The sequence below is a fragment of the Schistocerca piceifrons genome, chromosome 5 (assembly GCF_021461385.2).
Source record: "Schistocerca piceifrons isolate TAMUIC-IGC-003096 chromosome 5, iqSchPice1.1, whole genome shotgun sequence".
NCBI lineage: Eukaryota > Metazoa > Arthropoda > Insecta > Orthoptera > Acrididae > Schistocerca > Schistocerca piceifrons.
This window is the reverse complement of record NC_060142.1, coordinates 250058891-250082331: the sequence shown is the minus strand read 5'-3', so window position 1 is coordinate 250082331 and position 23441 is coordinate 250058891. Positions and strand designations below refer to the sequence as shown.

At 42.4% G+C, this 23441-nt stretch overlaps 1 protein-coding gene across 1 annotated transcript in view; it reads left to right on the top strand.

The window, feature by feature from the left end:
• The window catches only part of LOC124798487 (pre-mRNA-splicing factor ATP-dependent RNA helicase DHX16), a 135735-nt gene that overhangs the window by 66864 nt on the left and 45430 nt on the right, over nt 1–23441 (top strand). Inside the window, exons 9-10 of the mRNA XM_047261925.1 lie at nt 8273–8448; nt 22537–22823. Coding sequence (XP_047117881.1) covers nt 8273–8448; nt 22537–22823 — 463 coding nt within the window. The remainder of the gene's footprint in view (nt 1–8272; nt 8449–22536; nt 22824–23441) is intronic.

Here is a 23441-nt window from a genome sequence, read left to right as displayed (position 1 = left end):
TTTCCAGCAGCAGCTTGATTTACTCATTTCTTAGAGAAGATGGTTCGGAAATATGTAACTTAATTTTCAAATACACATCATCATATGAGGCATTACGTATGGCTAGGGACAAGAAAATGTAGCATCTATTTTTGGCAAAGTTTGCATCTATTTTTTGCAAAAGTCACATTATTTTTGTAAAAATTTGTGCCTTTTATTTATTTATTTATTTGTGAATGATTAGACACGCATATTTAAAAGAGAAGACAAACAAAGCCTTAGTTGTTTGAAATTAACTGTTAAAAAAAATTGCTGATTGGCAATTTTGTGACTGGAATATTTACTTGTGCAAAAACTTCACCACTTTTTTTTTTGAAATGGGCTTTGTTTTCTTCTTTTGGCTGTTTTTGAGCTTTAATTTTTCTGTTGAAAAGTAAGAGCATATTACCACCAGTGAACTTCATTTCTGATTTAAATTGTTTCTAGGCATTATTTGTCTTTTCATGCTCAATTCAAGGATTAAAAAATATGCAGACTGTTAATTTCAGTCATTCATGGGCATTCATAGCCGTGCAACCCATGAAAGCTACAAATAGAACTGGCAAGGCAGTTACCATAGAAGTAGAACTGAACGTGCATTAAGTCTATAACATTAGGGGAAGAATCTTGAGAAATGTTAAAGATTTCCCCCCCCCCCCCCCCCCCTCCCTCCCGGTCACTGTAGTACTGAGTGTGGGCACTATAGGCTATAATGGCAGATGACCACGAACTTGAACAAATTAGAATTTTGACTACAGGATGGGAGAGGAGCGGCACTCGGAAACAAGCCCCACCTCCCTTTTGCAGGGCAGCAACTCTTTCCTGAACTGACAAATTGACACAGGGATCGCCGATCTCATCTGTTCTTGTATGGGTTGTAATTAAAATCCACAATGGACCAGGATTAGTCACTTCACTTGTTTCAAAATGAGAAAAGAAAACAACGAGCAGCCTAATAGTAGTAACTGTTGTGACAGATGAAAACTGTGTTTCAGACTGGCAGATATACTAGTAACTTCATGTTTTGTGGGCAATTTTTTTTTTTACCGTTGTGCCATCCAAGCATACCTGTATGGCCACTTCTAGCCTTCAGTCAGTCTCCTACTTCATGAATTCCATAGACTAGGTACCTTATGGGTTGAAGATCCCTAATTCTGTGTAAGAGTAACGGTGACATATTTGGGTAATGAAACTTTGAGTCAGGCCATGAGACATGGCTATGACGGTAAGAGCATTGCACACAGAAGGGCCAGTTATGTCCCGATACCACAGACAGGTTTCATTCAAAATAATTTTCATTGTAGTTGTGATGATGTACTGGCAGTTGAATGTTGAAATTGAACTAACTCAGTTTTTTTGTAGGCAGTGGTAGTCATATGTAACAGATTGGTAGATGAGAAATAGATTATAATGAAAACAGGGTACTGAACATGCATTTCTTTTACGTAACTGGAACATTTTTAGAATTTATAGCCTGTTCCAGGACGTAAGAAGTAATAAAGTACTACAAGGAATTAGTATTTTTATGTTTGGACATTTTTATTGACAGTAACAGTTTTAAAATAAGCAGTTGGGTAATTCTCTTATTAATTTATCCACTCCCCCCGGCGGGTTCGGGGGTTAGAATAGGCCCGTGGTGCGGTATTCCTGCCTGTCACAAGAGGCGACTAAAAGGAGTCTCATATGTTTCGGCCTTATGTGATGGTCCCCTCTCGGGTTTGACCTCCATCTTTCTAAATTGTTCCGAAGAGCGAGCCAATTGGGGAAGGGTGCCTTACATGGTGCACTGTATCTGTCGTGCATTGAGACCTTTAGCCGGCTTTCTCATCGTTGCAGTGGTGTCCAGCTCGTTTTCTATCTCTTGGGCGAGGATACGTCCATGGGTGCGATTTCCACGCTGCACTGTGCAGTGTTGCTTTTTGCTGCGACAACGACCTCATACGTTTTTGCACCTAAGATCCAGCACAGTAGCCAGTCCATTGTGGTGGGGCCACCATGTACCCTGTTGGTTGTAGCCCCCTGACAACACAGGGATCGCTCTACTGATGCCTGCGCCGTTTACTCCCCATGTATGCCAAGGAGTAGATGCTCATCTCCCTGGGGCATCAGGACTCCCAGCAATGGCCATCCTGCCAGGTGGCCCTTGCTGTGGCTGGGTGGCGCCCATGGGGAGGGCCCTTGGTCGGAGTAGGTGGCATCAGGGTGGATGACACGCAATGAAGCGTGGCACATCATCTCTTGCTGGTGGCCAGCCACCAGCAGTCTCTAAGCGTTCGAGGGCTCAATTTAAAGGTAACTTTTATGACCCCAAATCGTTCCCATCCCTGCCCACACCATGGGAGGAACGAAAGGCAATGAATGACAGTGACACGTATTCGCCCCGGTATCTCGTCTTGCTCGTCTTGTACCAGAGCTGATGGGGAATCCTTTGTCTCCGTGAAGCCTCAGTTCTTTGTAGGGCATTTAGAGGACAAGTTTGGGGAGGTGGAGGGCTTGTCCAAAATGCGCTCTGGGTCAGTTTTGATAAAAACGGCATCCTCCGCCCAGTCACGCAGGTTACTTGCTTGTGAGAAGTTGGGGGATGTTAACGTTACCATCATACCACATAAGAGTTTAAATATGGTCCAGGGTGTTATTTTCCACAGGGACCTACTTTTGCAGTCTGATGATGAGCTGCACGCCAACTTAGAGCGTAGAGGTGTTCATTTTGTCCGGCGCGTTCATCGGGGTCCGAGGGACAATCAGGTTGCTACCGGTGCCTTCATCTTGGCCTTCGAGGGTGATACATTACCGGAGAAGGTCAAGGTGATGGTCTACCGTTTTGACGTCAAGCCCTATATCCCTCCCCCGATGCGGTGCTTTAAGTGCTGGAAGTTCAGCCATATGTCTTCCCGCTGCACTTCCAGCCTCACATGTCGAGATTGCAGACGCCCATCTCATCCCGATACTCCATGTGCTCCGCCTCCCATCTGTGTCAACTGTGGAGAGCCTCATTCACCTTGCTCGCCAGACTGCAGGATCTTACAGAAAGAACGCAAAATCATGGAATATAAGATCCTGGACCGACTGACTTACACTGAGGCTAAGCGGAAATTTGAACGGCTACATCCAGGGCGCTTGATGACATCTTATGCCTCAACTGTCACTCCTGGTCCAGCTCCTTTAGTTGTACCACAAACAGTCAGCTCTCAGAGTCAGAGGACCTCACCTGCCCCCTTGACGATGGGGGCCCCTTCTCTCGCTGTTGCTCCCACACCATCTACCTCGGGAGCAGCACCCACTAAACCACCGGGGACACCAGTCCCCACTTCTAAGCCGGAGAAGTGTAAGTCTTCTTCGGCTTCTCTTGCTCGGAAGGGATCCCTTGGGTCACTCCCTTCCCAGGTTCCTACCAGCGGCACAGCAGACACCAACCAGTGGCTGAAGAAGCCACAGGTCGCTGGTCGTCGAGCTTCACGATCATCTTCGGTCCCGCAGACTGACTCCAATAAGCCCTCTCAACAACGACAACCAAAGGAACAGCGAGAGAAAATGACATTGAAGACCCGTAAGACCAAGGCACCTGCGGTGGCACCTACTCCACCGCCACCTACAAGCTCTGCGTCTGAGGATGCGGTGGAGATTCTTGCGTCCGCTGAGGACCTCAGTCTTGCCGGTCCCTCAGACGCAATGGATAGCACTTGCATGGGTGCTCCATCAGAGGCAGCAGGTAACCCAGAAGCGTAATCTGCCTTCCCAGTCCCGTCACGCCTTTCTCAGCCATGGACAATTCCATCCTCCAGTGGAACTGCAGCGGTTTCTTCCACCATCTAGCTGAGCTCCGACAACTTATCAGCCTTCACCCTTTCTTCTGCATTGCTCTTCAGCAAACTTGGTTTCCAGCAATGCGAACCCCCGCCCTCCATGGCTATCGGGGTTATTATAAGAACCGGGCAGCTTATGAAGGGGTGTCTGGTGGTGTCTGCATATATGTCCTTAACTCTCTTCACAGCGAGTCTATCCCTCTACAAACAGCTGTAGAGGCTGTCGCTGTTCGGGTGTGGACGCCACAGGCTGTTACCGTCTGCAGTCTTTACCTTCCACCGGATGGTGATGTCGCGCAGCATGTCCTGGCTGCGCTGATAGCCCAATTGTCGCCACCTTTCTTATTACTGGGCGACTTCAACGCGCATAACCCTCTGTGGGGTGGGTCAGTGGCGACAGGTCGAGGGGCCACCATTGAGCATTTATTGGCACAGCTCGATCTTTCGCTGTTAAATGATGGTTCCTTCACACACTTCAGTGTGGCGCATGGCACGTACTCCGCCATTGACCTTTCGATCTGCAGCCCTAGCCTCTTACCATCTGTCCAATGGAGAGTGCATGACAACCTGTGTGGTAGTGACCACTTTCTGATCTTTCTGTCACTGCCACAGCGTCAGTCTTCTGGGCGGCCTTGTAGGTGGGCCATGAATAAGGCTGACTGGGACTTGTTTTCCTCCATTGCCGCTATTGAGCCTCTCTAATGATGGCATTGATGCGGTGGTTCAATCGGTCAACACGGGCATCGTTACTGCCGCCGAATCATCCATTCCCAGTTCTTCTGGGTCCCCTCGGCGGCGGACTGTGCCTTGGTGGTCGCCTGAGATCGCTGAAGTGATTAAAGATCGCTGGTGGGCACTCCAGCGTCACAAGCGACATCCCTGCATTGAACACCCCATTACCTTCAAACGTCTGCGTGCCCGCCGCCTTATCCGCCAATGCAAGCAGGAGTGCTGGGAGCGATATGTGTCCACCATTGGCCTCCATGTCTCTCCATCGCAGGTCTGGGCCAAGATCCGATGCCTCTATGGCTATCGGACCCCTGTCAGCGTCCCTGCGCTCTCACTGAATGGAGCAGTTTGTACAGACTCCAACGAAATTGCCAACCGCTTGGCAGAGCATTTTGCTCTGAGTTCCGCTTCTTCCAATTACCCCCTGGCCTTCCACTCCATTAAAGAGCGGATGGAACGTCGGAGCCTTTCTTTTTGCACCCACCATTCCGAATCCTACAATGCCCCATTCAGTGAGTGGGAATTTCACAGTGCCCTTGCCTCTTGCCCTGATACTGCTCCTGGGCCAGATCGCATCCACTATCAGATGCTGCAACACCTTTCAGTGGACTGCAAGCGACGCCTCCTCGACCTTTACAACCGTCTCTTGGTCGAGGGTGAGTTTCCGTCGCAATGGCGGGAAAGCATTGTCATCCCCGTTTTGAAACCGGCCAAGAGCCCTTTGGAGGTGGACAGCTACCGCCCCATTAGCCTCACCAACGTTCTTTGCAAACTTCTCGAACGGATGGTGAGCCGGCGCTTGAATTGGGTACTGGAGTCTCGGGGCCTTCTGGCTCCGTCTCAGGGTGGGTTCCGTAAAGGCTGCTCCGCCACCGACAATCTGGTGAGTCTGGAGTCGGCCATCCGTACTGCCTTTGCCCGCCGTCAGCACCTGGTCGCTGTCTTTTTCGAGATGTGGAAGGCGTACGATATGACATGGCGTCATCACATACTTTCTATGCTTCATGGATGGGGTCTTCGGGGCCCTCTGCCGATATTTATCCGAAATTTTTTGCCGTATCGTACCTTCCGCGTGCAAGTCGCGGCCTCCCATAGTTCCTCCCGAGTCCAGGAGAACGGCGTACCACAGGGATCTGTCCCCAGTGTCTGCCTGTTTTTAATCACAATATACAGGCTTGCTGCGGCGGTGGGAAATTCTGTCTCCGCTTCCCTGTATGCTGACGACTTCTGCCTTTACTACTGCTCTACTGGCTTTGCAGCTGTTGAACGTCAGCTACAGTGCGCTATCCGCAAGGCGCAGTCTTGGGCTGTAGCGCATGGTTTTCAGTTTTCGGCTGCCAAGACCCGCGTTATGCATTTGTGCCGGTGCCGAACAGTCCATCCTGAGCCGCGGCTTTATCTTGCCAACGAACTCCTTGCTGTGGTGGAGACCCACAGGTTTTTGGGTGTAGTTTTTGATGCCCGGCTGACTTGGCTGCCTCATATTCGGCAGCTTAAACAGGCCTGTTGGCGGCATCTAAATGCTCTGAGATGCTTGAGCCACACCCGATGGGGCGCTGACCGATCTACCCTGTTACGGCTCTACCAGGCGTTATTCCAGTCTCATCTGGATTATGGGAGCCTGGCTTATGGCTCAGCATCCCCATCTGTGCTGCGGGTACTGGACCCAATCCTACACAGCGGAATAAGCCTTGCCACTAGTGCTTTCCGGACCAGCCCAGTGGACAGCATAGTTGCGGAGGCAGGTATCCCTCCATTGCGGTTCAGGCGCCAAAATTTACTGGCCGCTTATGCTGCCCATGTTTTTAGCTTGCCCAGGCATCCAAACTATTGTTTCCTGTTCCCGCGATCGGTCGTCCATCTGCCAGAACGTCGGCCCCGGTCAGGTTGTACGATCACGGTCCGCGTCAAAGAGCTTCTCTCTGGGCTTAGGGCTTTCAGTGTTCCACCTCCTTTTCGGGGTCACTTTGCGTACACCCCCATGGTGTGTTCCTCGCCCTTGCCTTCGGCTCGACTTGTCACGGGGCCCGAAAGACTCAGTCCCTCCAGAGGCCTTCCGCCGCCGGTTTTATTCCATCCTGGCCACATATTAGGGCTCTGACATTGTTTACACTGATGGTTTGATGGTTGCTGGTCATGTCGGTTATGCGCTAACTCTAGGGGACCATTCCGAACAACGTTCCTTGCCGGCTGGCTGCAGCGTTTACACTGCTGAGCTGGTCGCCATCTTTCGAGCCCTAGAGTATATCCGCTCCTGCTCAGGTGAGTCCTTCGTGATCTGTAGCGATTGCCTGAGCGGTTTACGAGCTCTTGACCAGTATTTCCCTCATTCTCGTCTGGTGATGGCTATCCAGGAGTCCCTGCGTACTCTTGCCCGTTGCGACCGCTCTGTGGTCTTTGTATGGACCCCCGGTCATGACGGAATCCCGGGCAATGAACATGTTGACCGCCTGGCGAAAGAGGCCTCCAGGCAACCATCTCTGGATGTTGGCCTCCCAGAGACTGATTTGGGACGCTGAATGGCGCGATCGGATCACGCCCAATAAACTCCGTGCCATTAAGGAGACGACGACTGTATGGCGGTCATCCATGCACACCAACCGCAGGGACTCGGTCGTCCTTTGTCGGCTCCGCATTGGCCACTCCCGGCTGACACACAGTTACTTACTGCGTCGGGAGGACCCTCCTCTGTGTCGCTGTGGGGCGGCTTTGACAGTGGTCCACATTTTGTTGGCCTGCCCCCTTTTAGCTGTGGTCAGGCGGACATTTGCGCTGCCTGATACGCTCCCTGCCCTTTTAACTGATGACCCTGCTATGGCTGGCTTAGTTTTTCGTTTTATTCGGGCAGGGGTTTTTTATCATTTAATATGAGTGTTTATGTTTTATTTTATTGTTTTGTGTTGATTCTGGCCTTTGGCCTATGGTTTTAAACTGAGTTTTTAATGTGTTCTCGGTGGTTGGCTTTTCCTTTTTTATTCTATGGTCGGCCAACCACTGCCACACTCAGTGTAACTTTAATTTCTTATGTCTGTTCTATGTCTAAGTTTTTCTTGTCCTGTGTTGTCTGTTGTCTCTATTATCTGTTTTTTACTCTGTGTGGTAGTTTTTAAGTTTTGGAACAAGGGACTGATGACCGTTGCAGTCTGGTCCCTTTAATCCCGCAAACCAACCAACTAATTTATCCACTATTTGAAACTACCTGCAACTTATCGAAGTTTCAGAGAGAACTTTTGAAAATGTTGCCTAAAGGTTCAAACTGACTTTGATTTTGGGACCTTTGGGTAATGCTAATTTTTTCAAGAATATGTTATCACTAAGGCTTCTCACATCCGAGTTTTCATATTCCAGAATAATGACAGTTGTCGGCATTATCATGAGCACAAAAATAAGAATCCACATGTTGCCTACGACTCCATTCTGTAAGTGCATGGACTTTCCAAATGACATTTTCCACCTTTTTTGTGGAAGTGTGTTAACAGGCATTATGCTTCTAATCTATTTGCATTATTTTTAATTCCATGGGTTGCAGTTTGATACTGCCGTTGTATTATGTGCTACGCAGTGAGATTAGACGTGTATTGTAGAAAAAGATAAGTCTCCATAAACAACAAATATTTATTTGGGTATTATGCCTTCAAAATATATAATAAATTTATGACTTAGCTACTGATTTAATCATCATTAATATTTATCATACAATATTATCTTTCTGTCTGTTTCAGTGTAATGATTATCGATGAAGCTCATGAGCGCACACTACACACAGATATATTGTTTGGACTTGTAAAGGATATAGCAAGATTTAGATCAGACCTAAAACTGCTTATCTCTAGTGCTACACTGGACGCACAAAAGTTCTCTGAATTTTTTGATGATGCTCCCATATTTAAAATACCAGGTATGGTAAAACTAGAGATAAATGGTCATTGTAGAACCAGCTTACTTTGATGTTTGTGTTTGTATAGGCTCTTCCTTATATGGTGCAAGCACTGTATCTAGCATTGTGCAGGGACCGTTACTCCTATAAACAGGTTTTGATTGCTGCATATGCTTCAGCCCATTTCTTGGCCAGTGTGGCAGATGGTGTACCAGTTTTTGCCAAGAATAAAGTACACAAGCGAGGTGTGGCCTGGGAAAGAAGTCCAAGAAAATCTTTGCACCATTTAGCTTATCAGACTAGTGCATCAGTAGCATCTGAGCATCAAAAACACCTCATAATAATACTATCATAGACATGTTGGTGATGTGTGTTGCTGCACTGTCTGTGTGATGTAATGGTAGATGTTTTTGTTAAGTCTCTCAAAAAAAGGATGCAGTATATTATTCACAAACCTAACAAAGCCATGATGTGGTGGAAAAAGATCGGTCCAATAATTTTTGTTGTTCTAATTGCATACCATACTCCTGTTTTCACACAATGATAAGGCTTTTGATGAGGATTTTCAGAATTCTATTGTTCTGGATGTTTGCATTCCCTGATAAATGCAGGTGTGCTTCATCGGAAATCAGAGCATCATCCACTGACTGTGATATCCAATTGCAGTACTGACACTGAGCAGTAGTGCGTTAATTGGTCAGTCGATGCACTGCTGTTACTTTGTAAGGTTTCAGTTTGGGTTTGTGCATGCGTAGCCCAAAGAGCAGGCCTTGTTGGCACACCAGTGTGAAAGTGCTGAATGACACAGTGGTCATTTACATGTTTCCTTGGAACTACCTTTTTTTAAAAAAAGAAAAAAAAAATATCTAGAGGATTGCGCAACCTAGCTTTCAGTGACTTTGAACATAATATCTTTGTACCCTAATTCTTATGGTTTCTTATATTATTGTTACCTTTTCTCTCTTACACATAATCTTTTGCACACCATCAGATTCAATACTTATGATATACCGGATTAAACTCTTTTAGTACTGGATTAAACTCTTTAAATGCCAACACCCAATTTAAATGGCTCAGCTTCAAATGAATGCAATGAATGCATATAACATCTTCTACATCTACATCCATACTCCACAAGCCACCTGACGGTGTGTGGCGGAGTGTACCTTGAGTACCTCTATTAGTTCTCCCTTCTATTCCAGTCTTGTATTGTTTGTGGAAAGAAAGATTGTCGGTATGCCTCTGTGTGGACTCTAATCTCTCTGATTTTATCCTCATGGTCTCTTCGCGAGATATTCGTAGGAGGGAGCAATATACTGCTTGACTCCTCGGTGAAGTTATGTTCTCAAAACTTCAACAAAAGCCCGTACTGAGCTACTGAGCGTCTCTCCTGCGGAGTCTTCCACTGGAGTTTATCTATCATCTCCGTAATGCTTTCGCAATTGCTAAATGATCCTTTAATGAAGCGCGCTGCTCTCTGTTGGAACTTCTCTCTCTCTTCTATCAACCCTATCTGGTACGGATCCCACACTGATGAGCAATATTCAAGCAGTGGGCGAACAAGTGTACTGTAACCTACTTCCTTTGTTTTCGGATTGCATTTCCTTAGGATTCTTCCAATGAATCTCAGTCTGGCATCTGCTTTACCGACGATCAACTTTATATGATCATTCCATTTTAAATCACTTCTAATGCCTATTCCCAGGTAATTTATGGAATTAACTGTTTCCAGTTGCTGACTGTTATGTTGTAGCTAAATGATAAAGGATCTTTCTTTCTGTGTATTCGCAGCACATTACACTTGTCTACATTGAGATTCAGTTGCCATTCCCTGCGCCATGCGTCAGTTTGTTGCAGATCCTCCTGCATTTCAGTACAATTTTCCATTGTTACAACCTCTCGATATACTACAGCATCATCCACAAAAAGCCTCAGTGAACTTCCAATGTTATCCATAAGATCATTTATGTATATCGTGAATAGCAACGGTCCTATGACACTCCCCTGCGGCACAACTGAAATCACTCTTACTTCGGAAGACTTCTCTCCATCGAGAATGACATGCTGCGTTCTGTTATCTAGGAACTCTTCAGTCCAATCACACAATTGGTCTGATAGTCCATATGCTCTTACTTTGTTCATTAAACGACCGTGGGGAACTGTATCAAACGCCTTGCGGAAGTCATGGAACATGGTATCTGCCTGGGAACCCGTGTCTATGGCCCTCTGAGTCTCGTGGGCGAATAGCATGAGCTGGATTTTACACGATCGCCTTTTTCGAAACCCATGCTAATTCCGACAGAGTAGATTTCTAGTCTCCAGAAAAGTCATTATACTCGAATGTAATATGTGTTCCAAAATTCTACAACTGATCGATGTTAGAGAAATAGGTCTATAGTTCTGCACATCTGTTCGACGTCCCTTCTTGAAAATGGGGATGACCTGTGCCCTTTTCCAATCCTTTGGAATGCTACGCTCTTCTAGAGACGTACGGTACACCGCTGCAAGAAGGGGGGCAAGTTCCTTCGTGTACTCTGTGTTAAATCAAACTGGTATCCCATTAGGTCCAGCGGCCTTTCCTCTTTTGAGTGATTTTAATTGTTTTTGTATCCCTCTGTCATCTATTTCGATATCTACCATTTTGTCATCTGTGTGACAATCTAGAGTGCAGTCTTCCTCTGTGAAACAGCTTTGGGAAAGAGACATTTAGTATTTCGGCCTTTAGTCTGTCATCCTCTGTTTCAGTACCATTTTGGTCACAGTGTGTCTGGACATTTTGTTTTGACGTAAGACCAAAATTTCTTAGGATTTTCTGCCAAGTCAGTACATAGAACTTTACTTTCGAATTCATTGAACACCTCTCGCATAGCCCTCCTCACACTACATTTGTACGATGGTTTTGAACTTTGTCCACTGATCCTCAACACTATCTGTTCTTGAGACAAAACTTTTGTGTTGAGCCGTCAAGTACTCTGAAATCTGCTTTTTGTCACTTTTGCTAAACAGAAAAATCTTCCTACCTTTTTTAATATTTCTATTTACGGCTGAAATCATCAATGCAGTAACTGCTTTAGGATCACTGATTCCCTGTTCTGTGTTAACTGTTTCAAATAGTTCAGTTCTGTTTGTCACCAGAAGGTCTAATATGTTATCGCCACGAGTTGGTTCTCTGTTTAACCGCTCAAGGTAGTTTTCAGATAATGCACTTAAAAAAATTTCACTGGATTCTTTGTCCCTGCCACCCATTATAAATGTTTGAGTCTCCCAGTCTATATCTGGCAAATTAAAATCTCCTCCCAGAACTATAACATAGTCGGGAAATTTACTTAATATATGTTCCAAATATTCCTTCAGGTGCTCTGCCACAGCAGCTGCTGAGCCAGGGAGCCTATAGAGATATCCAATTACCATGTTTTTTTAGCCTGCTTTAACTGTGACCTTCACCCAAATTATTTCACATTTCGGGTCACTGTCAATTTCCTTCGATACTATTGCACTTTTTATCGCTGTAAACACGCCTCCCTCTTCACTGTTCAGCCTCTCTCTGCGCTATACATTCCAATCCATAAGCAGTATATATTAAAATTTCTAAGTCTCTGTATGACAGTGTACATTAAATACATTGCCAGGGCTTGAACAACTTTTGCAGTTATTGAGGATGATGTGGTGCTCTGTTGTCCTCATTGCTCTTACCTTATGCTGTCTTTGTTATCTAGTTGTTAAGTCCAATTTATGGATTACAGTTAATTTGATTCAAATCAATATCAAAAAAAGCAAGCATCAAGAGGACACTATGACTGTAAAAATAATGTCAAAAGATGGTAAGAGCAGGATAGAAGACTAATAAGAAGTGTTACCTGTGTAGTAGAGAATGATGGGTATGACTAAAATGCTATTTAGAGAAATTATGAAATTAAAAAAGTAAACATGCAATGGCCTCCCAATTGGCATGCATAGATTCACGGATTGCTTAGGCTTGGACATACCAACGGGAGCAAAGTAGAATATTGTAACAGTATGTCTAGGTGTAGGTGTAACTTAAGTTATGAAAATATGAAATGGATAGAGTGCTACTCACAACATGGAGGAGGCATCGAGTAGCAGACAGGCACTTTGAAAAAAGACTGCTAAATATTATTAGCAATACAAAACATACACACATGAATAACTCGCACCCATATAGCCACTGTCATTGCCAGGCACTAAGGCCCGACTGTAACTGTGTCTGAAGTGAGCAGCATTCTTTGCTGGGGTTGATAATAGGGATATGGAAGAAACATTGGGCAGGGAGGAGAAGAAATAGCAGGATAGGGCTGGGGGAAAATACTAATACAGCCTTTAGGAGTGTTTAACAAAGTGGTGGGAACAGGGTAGTGGGTTGCTAGGTGCAGCACCAGGAGGTTGTGCGAAGGGGACATTAGAGAAGTAGAGACCGGGAAGGAGATAGGCAAATGGAGGACAGGTGTCATGGGAACAGAGGATATGTTTGCAGGGAGGGTTCCCACTTGCACAATTAAGAAAAGCCTGTGTTGGTGGGAAGAATCCAAATGGCATAGGATGTGGAGCAGCCTTTGAAGTCAAGTACATCTTGTTGGGGATGGTCCAGATGTTTCTTGGGCACAGTTTAGCTGGGTGTATGCTCCCCGGGAAATCCAGGAAAAACCTGGGAATTTTTTAGAATTCTGTTTTTTTTAATTGTATTAGTTTTCAGTTAATTTTTTTTTAAAATTTTGACTGTTAAGAACTGATACTCTAACAAAGAATTTTACTTCAGCCTGCCACAGCAGAATAATACTGCAGCAATATAAAACTTAAGTTGAAAGAAAATGCACTATTTACAACAACAAAACACAAAGCACACACAAGTGTCTGCTGGCAGCAAAATGTGTCAAAGGCTTTAGTATGAAGACTATGCAACACTTCATAACAAAAAACTGCTTTTGATGTTGCCAATGGGTTCATGCACATGTGCAGAGCTGAAAAGTTGCTTATGGACAGCACCTTCTCCCGCTTCTTGTTACATAGTGTGTGGCTGTTAGCTGTATAAACAGTAGCAGCAAGCAGCCAGGTGCTACCCACAAATTTTTTTTCTGGTGCAGCTAAGCTGCCAGATTTGTGCATGCACAGAGTAGTGAGAGTTGTAGTAGGGATTAATTTCCATGTGACCTGTGTTTACAGTTCGTGATTTTGCTGTTCTCTCATTGTTTGCAGCTCCCACGTCAAATGAAAACGCCACAGATTTCTGTGGCTGGGAGCTGTCAGGTGAATTAAAATACATTCACATAATTACGAAAGATCACAATATGTTACTAGTTTCAGTTTTCTGATTTTATTTTGTTTCCATGTTATTGACAATCAAGCATAATCATCTTGCAGAACAATGAAGTTATTTTTGTTGGTTTGCCACACAAATTCAACTTTTATTAACCTTTACTGCAGTAGCAGTCAATTTATTTGAAATGATGTGCTTCATTCCACACTGTTGGCTGGTTTCAACTATTCACTGGATTTTGAGTGCACGTTTTCACCTTATGGCACATATGGCATTATGCCATAGTAAAGAACCAAACATGAGATAAAATAATGCTGGTACTCCAAGAAAACTGGCTTCCTGAAAACCACACTGAAAAGCTTTAGCAGAATTTTACATAGCTGCCTCCCCAATTGCAAGACATGTTTCAACACTTGTCTCCTACTTCCTTTACGCCTAACGTTATTTCTTAATTTGTGTTGTTTGCATCATAAATTTACAGAACGCCATTCTTCAGTAAATTATAGACTGCCAACATACCTTGTTTTATCACTGTAACTCCCCACAAGACTTTATATTTACTCCTTGAGTAGAATATAAACTACCAGTTATACAGTTTCTTTGCTTCACAAATAAACTTGTTGATTTTTTAAACATTTTGAAAAAGTCATGACAAGCTTATTGTTCTTAATTCTGGTGTATACAAACAAATATTTTGAATATTTTTGTAACAAATTTGTGCTCCTTACTAGCTTTTTGCAGTGTTTAATGCACATAAACTTAAGTAGAAATGCTATGTAACAGTATTGCAGACTAGGACACAAAAAAAAAAAAAAAAAAAAAAAAAACTGTTTTAAGTTACCACATGGCAAAATATTGGGGTACTTTGACTGCAGAGTCTAGTTTTGAAAATGAATATTGTGCCAAGGACTGCTTTCTATTCCTGCATGCCTTATCTGCATAAGATACAATCAAACAACTCCCCGAAATACAATAACTCTGTGTGTCCCCTCTGAACAACATACCACATTGCTGTACATGGTCACATGATGCCCCATTACAAATGAAATTCCAAACAGAAACGCGATGAAAGGTGTATAGGCAGAGCAAACACCAAGCACGGGCTTCCTGTGTTGTCGTAGCTGTGCATTTTCTGGCACTCTCTAGCAATTGCTCAAATGAACATATTTATAATGGGTCATGGAAAAATATTGCAAATGAAGGTTTGAGAAGTGTTACTTTCGAAGTAAATTTCCTTTTATACGAGCTATATTATGTTACATGTGAGAATGTGTGATGAATTTCTTGATCACAGAGCATTTGACTCTTATTCAAAACTTAACACATTGAGGACCAGCCACTTAGAAAAATTTGGGTCAAGAAGACGCGACATCTGTGTCATAATTTAAAATTTTTCATTTGTTTTGATAATTCTTAAAGGGCAACACATGCAGAAAAACACCATATCATACGTGAAAGATTAGCTTCTTGTAATTATACTAATTTAAATCATGAACTTTTCCCATTTATGTGTTTGTGCTTCTTAATAGTGATGTTGCTATTGGCTGACTACATCATGTGTCTGATACTTTGAATATCTGCTCTCATTAGCTGGTGAGATCATGTGACGTGAGCTGTGATTGGCTAATGAAAGCACATCACAATCTCAATTTCAGTACTTCGGAAACTAATGCGCTGTGTGTGGTGGAGTTCACATTAATAATTCCATAATATGAAAACGTGCATCATACATGTTGCTGTGCGTCAAAAATCATCCCAAAACACTTATTTTTTTGCTAGGTTTTGTTTCTAAAGTGCCTAGTAATTCCTTCCTGGTGTATAAAATTTTTACCATTCAAAGGAATGATATGTTTTACAGTTCTGAGGGAAAGTACACTGTAGTGTTGACTACCAGTCGTTGTGTACTGAAATGAAACTATCTTCCCCACTATTCACTTAACACAGAGAAAGCGTATTTTCACCTGGGAAAATGTTTATTTTCACCCAGGGAAAAGTGTATTTTCATTGAGGAAAATGTGTATTTTCAGGCAGGGAAAATTCCATTTTTAACCGGGAAATCTGGGAAAAATCTTGGAATTTTTTGTTGTTGTTTGCATATTCATCCTGGATGGGCATTTGTGTGTACAGACAGCTTGTTAGTGCAGGGATCATCTACAGACAGATCTGTGGTACATTACAAGATGGCATTGTATGCCAATCTAATCGTGGGCCATTTAGAGGAATTCTTCCTAATGACACAGAATCCCAAAACTCTCACCTGGTTCAGGTTCGCTGATGATGTCTTCTTAAACTGGAGTGAGGGTGAGGACACCCAATTATCCAAACCTCAATACTTTCTCCCCCATTCACTTAGTGTCTTACTCCTCAGCCCAACAAGTTACCTTCCTTGTGTTGACCCCCATCTCAAGGATGTTTTCATTAGTATCATTGTCTACATCAGATTTACCAGCCACCAACAGTACTTCCTATTCTAGAAACAGACCTCTTGTGCCTTGTCTCCCCAGTCACCTACCACCCCACATCACCCAGTGTCCAGCCCCAAAAAAAGCAATACTCTTTGAGGTTTGCCTCGTAACTGCAACTGTAATGGGGAATCAAGGATGTAATACAACAATATGCAAATGATAGATTGCTACTCACCACACAGAGAAAGCACTGAGTGGTAAACAGGCACTTAGAAGAAAGTGCTGCTAGATATTATTAGCTATCAAACTAAATCGTTCATCAGATGCCCACAACAGAGCAGCTGAATCATATTCTCTGCCAGGGTTTTGACTACCGGTCGTTGTGACCTGAAATGAAACTATCTTCCCCACTATTATCCCTACTCGTCCCACAGCAGTATTCTGCCACCCAGCCGACTTATGCATTATCCTTGGCTGTCCCTGTTCCACCCATGCTCCCAGCCCCCTTGTCCTGTGGCTCACACCCCTGGTAGACCAGATGCAAGACCTGTCTTATACATCCTCCCAATAGCATCAACTGCAGTCCTGCCAGTGGCATCTCCTAACCCATCAATTCATCTGTGACAGCAGCCATATGATCTACCACCTTACCTGCAACCACTACCCTGCATTCAATGTAAGCATGGTTACTAATAAGCTGTCTGTATACATGAATCTCAACCTCCGAACTGTGGTCCAGAGACAGATGGACCACTCAGTTGCTAAATGTGCTGCCAGCATCATGTATTGGACTTATCAATTGCTTCACAGTGTGTACCACCTTGATTCTTTCCTCCGATACCAGCTTTACGGAATTGCACAGGTGGAAACTCACCCTCAAGCATATCCTTTGTTCCCTTAAGCTTTCTGGTGTCAGCTTTTACAAGTCTCCTTCCTCCTCCTTCCTATCCCCATCCATCCTCCCATTCCAATCCTACACACACCTTCTGTCCAGCCAGCATCCCTGCGTAGTCCCATATCCCTACCCTGCTATTTGTTTCCCTCCCTGCCCCACCTCGCTTCTGTACATGTACTACCCAACACAGCAAAGAATGTTTCCCATCTCAGATGCAGTTACAGTTGTGCCTCACAACCATTATCTACACCACAGAATAATCTTGTGCTGAATGAAATCATAAGTCACAAACCTTTTCATCTTTCTGTCGGGCTTCATTCCCTTGGCATTCACTTGTAGTGTGGCAGCTGTGGATGTGAAGGTGTCTGAAACATTACTACATCCCGTTCATCAGTCAAAAATTCCATTAGCTTCATGATACGGCTTTCAGAAATCTTTTCTCTTCATGCGTAAATAGTCCATTGTCGAATTGTATCTCGTCAGGAAGCCCACATAGAATTTTTGGTGCCAGCACATGGCTGTAATCATCCACATTTTCCCCTAAGGCTCGTAAGGCTTATATGCATTTGTTACATGTGATATACGCAGCATTCACAATGTCTGTTGATGCATTGTTTTCATAGCTCCAAGATAATCAAATTCAGTTATACAGTTTTGGCTCCATAGCATAAAACAAAGATTCGTTTCATTTCCTCATATGAATTGGCAGTGATTGGAATTTTTTCAGTGAGGTTCTTTGGCTCATCACCCAAGCACTCATGGAGGAAGACATTCTGTCCATAGCAGAAACTGAAGGACTGCTGTCTGTAGAAGACTAAACTGTTCTGAAAATCAAGACCACTTCTGTATTTCTCCTGAAAATAGCTCTAATACGATGGCTGGAATTTGACTGTGTGTTTCATGAGGCATAGGAGCTGTTGTAGCTGAAGCTGCCATAAGTCTCAGGTTTTCAACCAAACAAGGAAAAATGTAGGGTGGAATAACAACAGTGTTATGAAAAAGATAGATTACTACTCACCACATAGAGGAGGTTTTGAGTCTTTTAGACAGGTACAATGAAAAGACTGCTAAACATTTAAGCTCTTGGACAATAAGTATTTATTTGGAACCAAAAAACACACATACATTTACACAAGCACGATTCACATACAGACGTGGCCACTGTCTCCGTGCATTATTGTACAACTGTGGTGGGGAGGGAGAGTGATAGTGGGGGTGGGGGAGAAGATGATGTGCTGTCTTGAGACTGTGCAGGGACTTGGTGGGGACAGGATAGGGCTGCTCAAATGGCCACTGTCTCCACCCAATGTAGCAGACTGCATTGGGGAGGGGGAGCAGTAGTAGGAGGGGGAAGATGTTGTCCTGTCTTGAGACTGTGCAGGGACTTCATGGCCACAGGATAGGGCTGCTCCCATGGCCATTGTCTTCTCCCTCTACAGCATGACTGCAGTGGGGAAGGGGGAGTGGTGGTAGGAGGGGGAAGACATTGTGCTGTCTTGAGACTGTGCAGGGACTTCATGGCCACAGGATAGGGCTGCTAAGTGCAGAATTGGGAGGCTTTGCTCGAGGGATGGAGGGGGGGGGGGGCAAGTGGGAAAGGGAGAGGGAAGATTACAAGAGGTAGAGAAAGGGAAAAGACTGTAGATGCATTAGCAGAATAGAAGGTATGCGTTCCGCTGGATTGGGGGAAGGGAAGGTGATAAGTAGGAGGAGGACAGGGGCTAGTGAAGGTTGAGACCAGAGGGATTACAGCAATGAAGAATATGTTGTGGGGAGAGTTAGGAATGGTGATTATTGCTGAAACTTTCGGTTTTCAGTTATATCAGTTTTTCTTTCAATGCCAGTTCAACCTGACTGGTCCAAAATAACCGGTTTCTGAAATAACCAATTTTTTTGTTTTTCATTGCTAATATTTCCTGTAATAACTGTAGAACCTGAACAAAGACTGAAAAAAATTGATTTCCACATTTTCAAGATACGCAGAACAAAAATATCAAATTAAATAGATAAATAAAAGGAAACTTAGTGTGTCCATCATTCAGTGTTTTTCTCAAAAATGATAATTGGTTGAATTCTACAAGAAGTCATTAGTAACTTCATATTGTGATAATTTTCTGAAAAGCTGCCAAAAAAAAAAAAAAAAAAAAAAAAAAATCATGTTCTAATTGTAGATCATAGCTATTTGGGCACTACAAATAGTTGGTACTGAAGGGTGAAAACTGAGGTTAAAGAACACTACTTTCCATGTTAATTTGTCTGTTTTCAATGACTACAACCAGATAAAGGCATATTATAGACACGGGCACCAGATTAGCTACTTTCCATTTTTATCGTAAACTATGAGCAAATTGTTAAGTTTTAAGTTTTCTCCTTATACGATGTTGCAAGTGTGTATATGGCTCCCCCAATTCTTATCATTTTAAAGCAAGTGGAACATTGTATTTCACTTGTACAGCATTTCATAAAGTACTTTCAGACTAAGACAGTGCCATTCAGTAATACAATCGGTGGCTATCGACGACAGTGAGAAACTATCATATAAATATAGACTACAAGGGGCAAGTCTTGGACATTGCATGTACACACGTACTATCCAATTGGCTATGCCTTATGATTACATGATCATATGATATTGATATGATGAATTGTCCCATGCACTTTTTACTCATTTCTGTTGGCATTGTTATTAAAAAAAGCACTGATTGCTTTTTCCGATTTTCAATAACAACACGGTACTTGAAAGTGAAAGAAATTTTACAAATAAAATTTACTCATTTTTAAATAAGGTTCATTTGGAAACAAAAAATTTTAGCACTGCTGCTATGGCTAATTTGTTTTTCGGTTTTTGACCCGGTTATTAGTAAAAAATTAAAGTCTGTCGTAACTGAGGGATAATAAATGCCGAACAGTGCCGATTATCCAGAACTAAAATATCAGTACCAGTTTTAACCAGTCACTTTTTCACACTTCTAGGAAGAATTCACACCTGCGCGATCCAGAAAAGCTGGTGTTGGTAGAAAGCATCCAGATGGCGCAGGTTGTGAATCAGTAGTTTGCGAGCAGCACATCATGCTCAGAATACTGCAAATGGATAATTTATCAAAATAAAGGGGATAGGTTCATTTTCTTCTTTGTGTGCTTATCAACAGTTAGTGCCTCTACTCTATAGTGAGTGGCTGACTTTACTTATTGCATTGTTTCAATCCTTCCCAGAATTCTCAATTATCATCTTAATTTTAGTTATTCTAGAGAATAATAATAATAATAATAATAATAATTATTATTATTATTATTATTATTATATAATTATATAATATAATATATAATATAATATAATATAATAAATAATATATATAAATAATATATATAAATATAATATATATAAATATAAATATAAATAATATATATAAATATAATATATATAAATAATATATATAAATAATATATATAAATATAATAAATAATAATATAATAAAATATATAATATAATATAATATATAATATATAATTATTATATAATAATAATAATAATAATTATTATTATTATTATTATTATTATTATTATTATTATAAGATTGGTGGCTTTCCTGATTGATTTTAAGTTATAGAAAAAATATGTGCGTAAAAGAAAATACAGCAAGCTCTCATTTATCCATTTTAATGTAAACTCGAGACTGTACAGATAAGCAAAGAAATTGGGTAATACAAAATACAGGGTGTACATAAAGTCTGGGAACACTTTCAGTTATTTATTGCACAAGATCTAAACATTGTACAGATGTCATACATATAGCATTTTGAAGAGAAACTCTGAAAGATTGTTTTTACAAACTTTCAATATGCAAACCATGAGTAAACCGGCAGACTTCAGTATGGTAATTGAATTCTTGCCATACCTGTCCCAGCATGCCATCGTCAACTCTGGCAGTCACTTCCCGTATTCTCTCCTGGAGCTCTGCTACATCACGTAGTAGAGACAGTATAAACACCAGATCTTAAATGTGTCCCCACAGAAAAAAGTCACACGGAGTGAGATCTGGTGATCGGGGAGCCCATTTCATGAAATGGCTGTCCCCTTCTGTAGCATGGCCGATCCATTGATGCGGCAGCTCCGTGTTCAGGTACCCACGAACTTCACGATGAATATGGGGTGGAACCCCAACCTGCTGAAAAAAGATGAACGGAGAGTCCAATTGCATTTGAGGCATCAGCCATTGCTGCAACTTGTCCAATTAGGAATATCCAGTGACAGTGCTCTCGGCGAAGAAGAATGGCACGTACAGTTGTTGATGTGACAAGGCACAAAAAAAACATTTACCTTTGGGGAATCACACTCAAATTCAATGCATTGTTGTGGATGCTTTGTACCTCAGATTCGACAATTATGACTGTCCACTTTTTAGTCGAACTCCTACACACACAAAGCTCACTCTGCACCTGAACTCATCGTGTATGCGACTAGCGCAATCGGCAAATTACCAAACTGTGCTGTGGCAGTATACATGAAAAGTGACATATGTATGATATCTGTACAATGTTTGGTTCTTGTGAAATAAATAATTGAAAGTGTTCCTTAACTTTATGTACACACTGTATAAATGTTTTAGCATAAACTGAAAACACACACACATACACAAAAGCTAAAGTTCCACCAGTGTGGGATCCGTACCAGGTAGGATTGATAGAAGAGATAGAGAAGATCCAACGGAGAGCAGCGCGCTTCGTTGCAGGATCATTTAGTAATCGCGAAAGCATTACGGAGATGATAGATAAACTCCAGTGGAAGACTCTGCAGGAGAGACGCTCAGTAGCACGGTATGGGCTTTTGTTGAAGTTTCGAGAACATACCTTCACTGAAGAGTCGAGCAGTACATTGCTCCCTCCTACGTATATCTCGCGAAGAGACCATGAGGATAAAATCAGAGAGATTTAGAGGTACTCAGAGTACCCTCCGTCACACACCGTCAGGTGGCTTGCAGAGTATGGATATAGATGTAGATGTAGATAGCCGCTTTGTGTTACTTATGCATTACTCACCAGAAACTGACAATTTATTTAAGTAATCACATTTAAAAACACACTGTAATAGGCATCTCTTTATTTAATGGAATCTGTACACTGGTATGGTTCAAACAAGTTTTGCCCTGCACATTATAATAATAGATCAAAGCATTTCAGTGCCTCAGTATGCATGATAATGTACTTCTAGGTCACATCTCTTCCTCTTCTGGACACACATTGTTCACTATATCTGTGTCACTTAGCTGCTCAAATTCAAATGCATAGTTATCACAATTTAATCACATGTGGATGTTTTCATCATACACAGCTTCGCAACCAGAAATTTGTATTTTAAATGAAAATATCCATTCTAATTTGACAGTTTAGGTTATCTTCCCGCCTCCCATCAAACATTACATGGATAGTATTCAAGCTGTTTAATCCACACCTTGTTCATCGGAAGCTTGCTGTGTTGTTTTTTTGATAATTACCCTTTTTTCTGGTTTATGCCAGTTATACATTTATTGTTTTTACAGGAAGGCGATTTCCAGTGGATATATACTATACGAAAGCTCCAGAGGCAGACTATATAGATGCATGTGTTGTATCGATACTACAGATACATGCTACACAACCACTTGGAGATATCTTGGTTTTTTTAACAGGACAAGATGAAATTGAAACTTGTCAGGAACTGCTTCAAGAGAGAACAAGGAGGCTAGGTTCCAAAATAAAGGAACTGATTATATTACCTGTATATGCTAATCTGCCTAGTGATATGCAGGCAAAAATATTTCAACCGACACCACCAGGTGCTCGCAAGGTATGTATAGCATGTTTTCTAAGCCCTCAAGTTTTATATGGTTTTTATTTATGTTGTATGTCACTTATCTTATCCAGAAATCACACTGCCTGTGAAAACTGTACATGTTATATCAGAAATACTTCTACAAAGTGGGGTAGGGTTTCTTGCACCAAAACAAGAAAACATTTCCATGTAAAAGTATGACCAGAGACAACCATCATTTTTGTGTTATTAATGAAAGTTTACATTCAGTTATGAAACAAAATTGCTGCCCATTATTTATTCACGGGAGGCAAAATTTTTAATATTGCTGATAGACACATGTAAAAGTACATGAAGCCCTATTAACTTTCAGAATTATTAGTTCCATCTTCTGAGGGGAAAGAGAGATAGATTAGAGAAGGTTAAAAAGGAGGAGCAGATCACTTTCATCCAGGAAGAGAGTTACTAAGCTGTTATAAGGATGGAGACAGACAGAGATGATTTAGGACAGAGGGTGGGGGATCAGAAAGAGTACCATATTTACTCGAATCTAAGCCGCACCTGAAAAATGAGACTCGAAATCAAGGAAAAAAAATTTTCCCAAATCTAAGCCGCACCTGAAATTTGAGACTCGAAATTCAAGGGAAGAGAAAA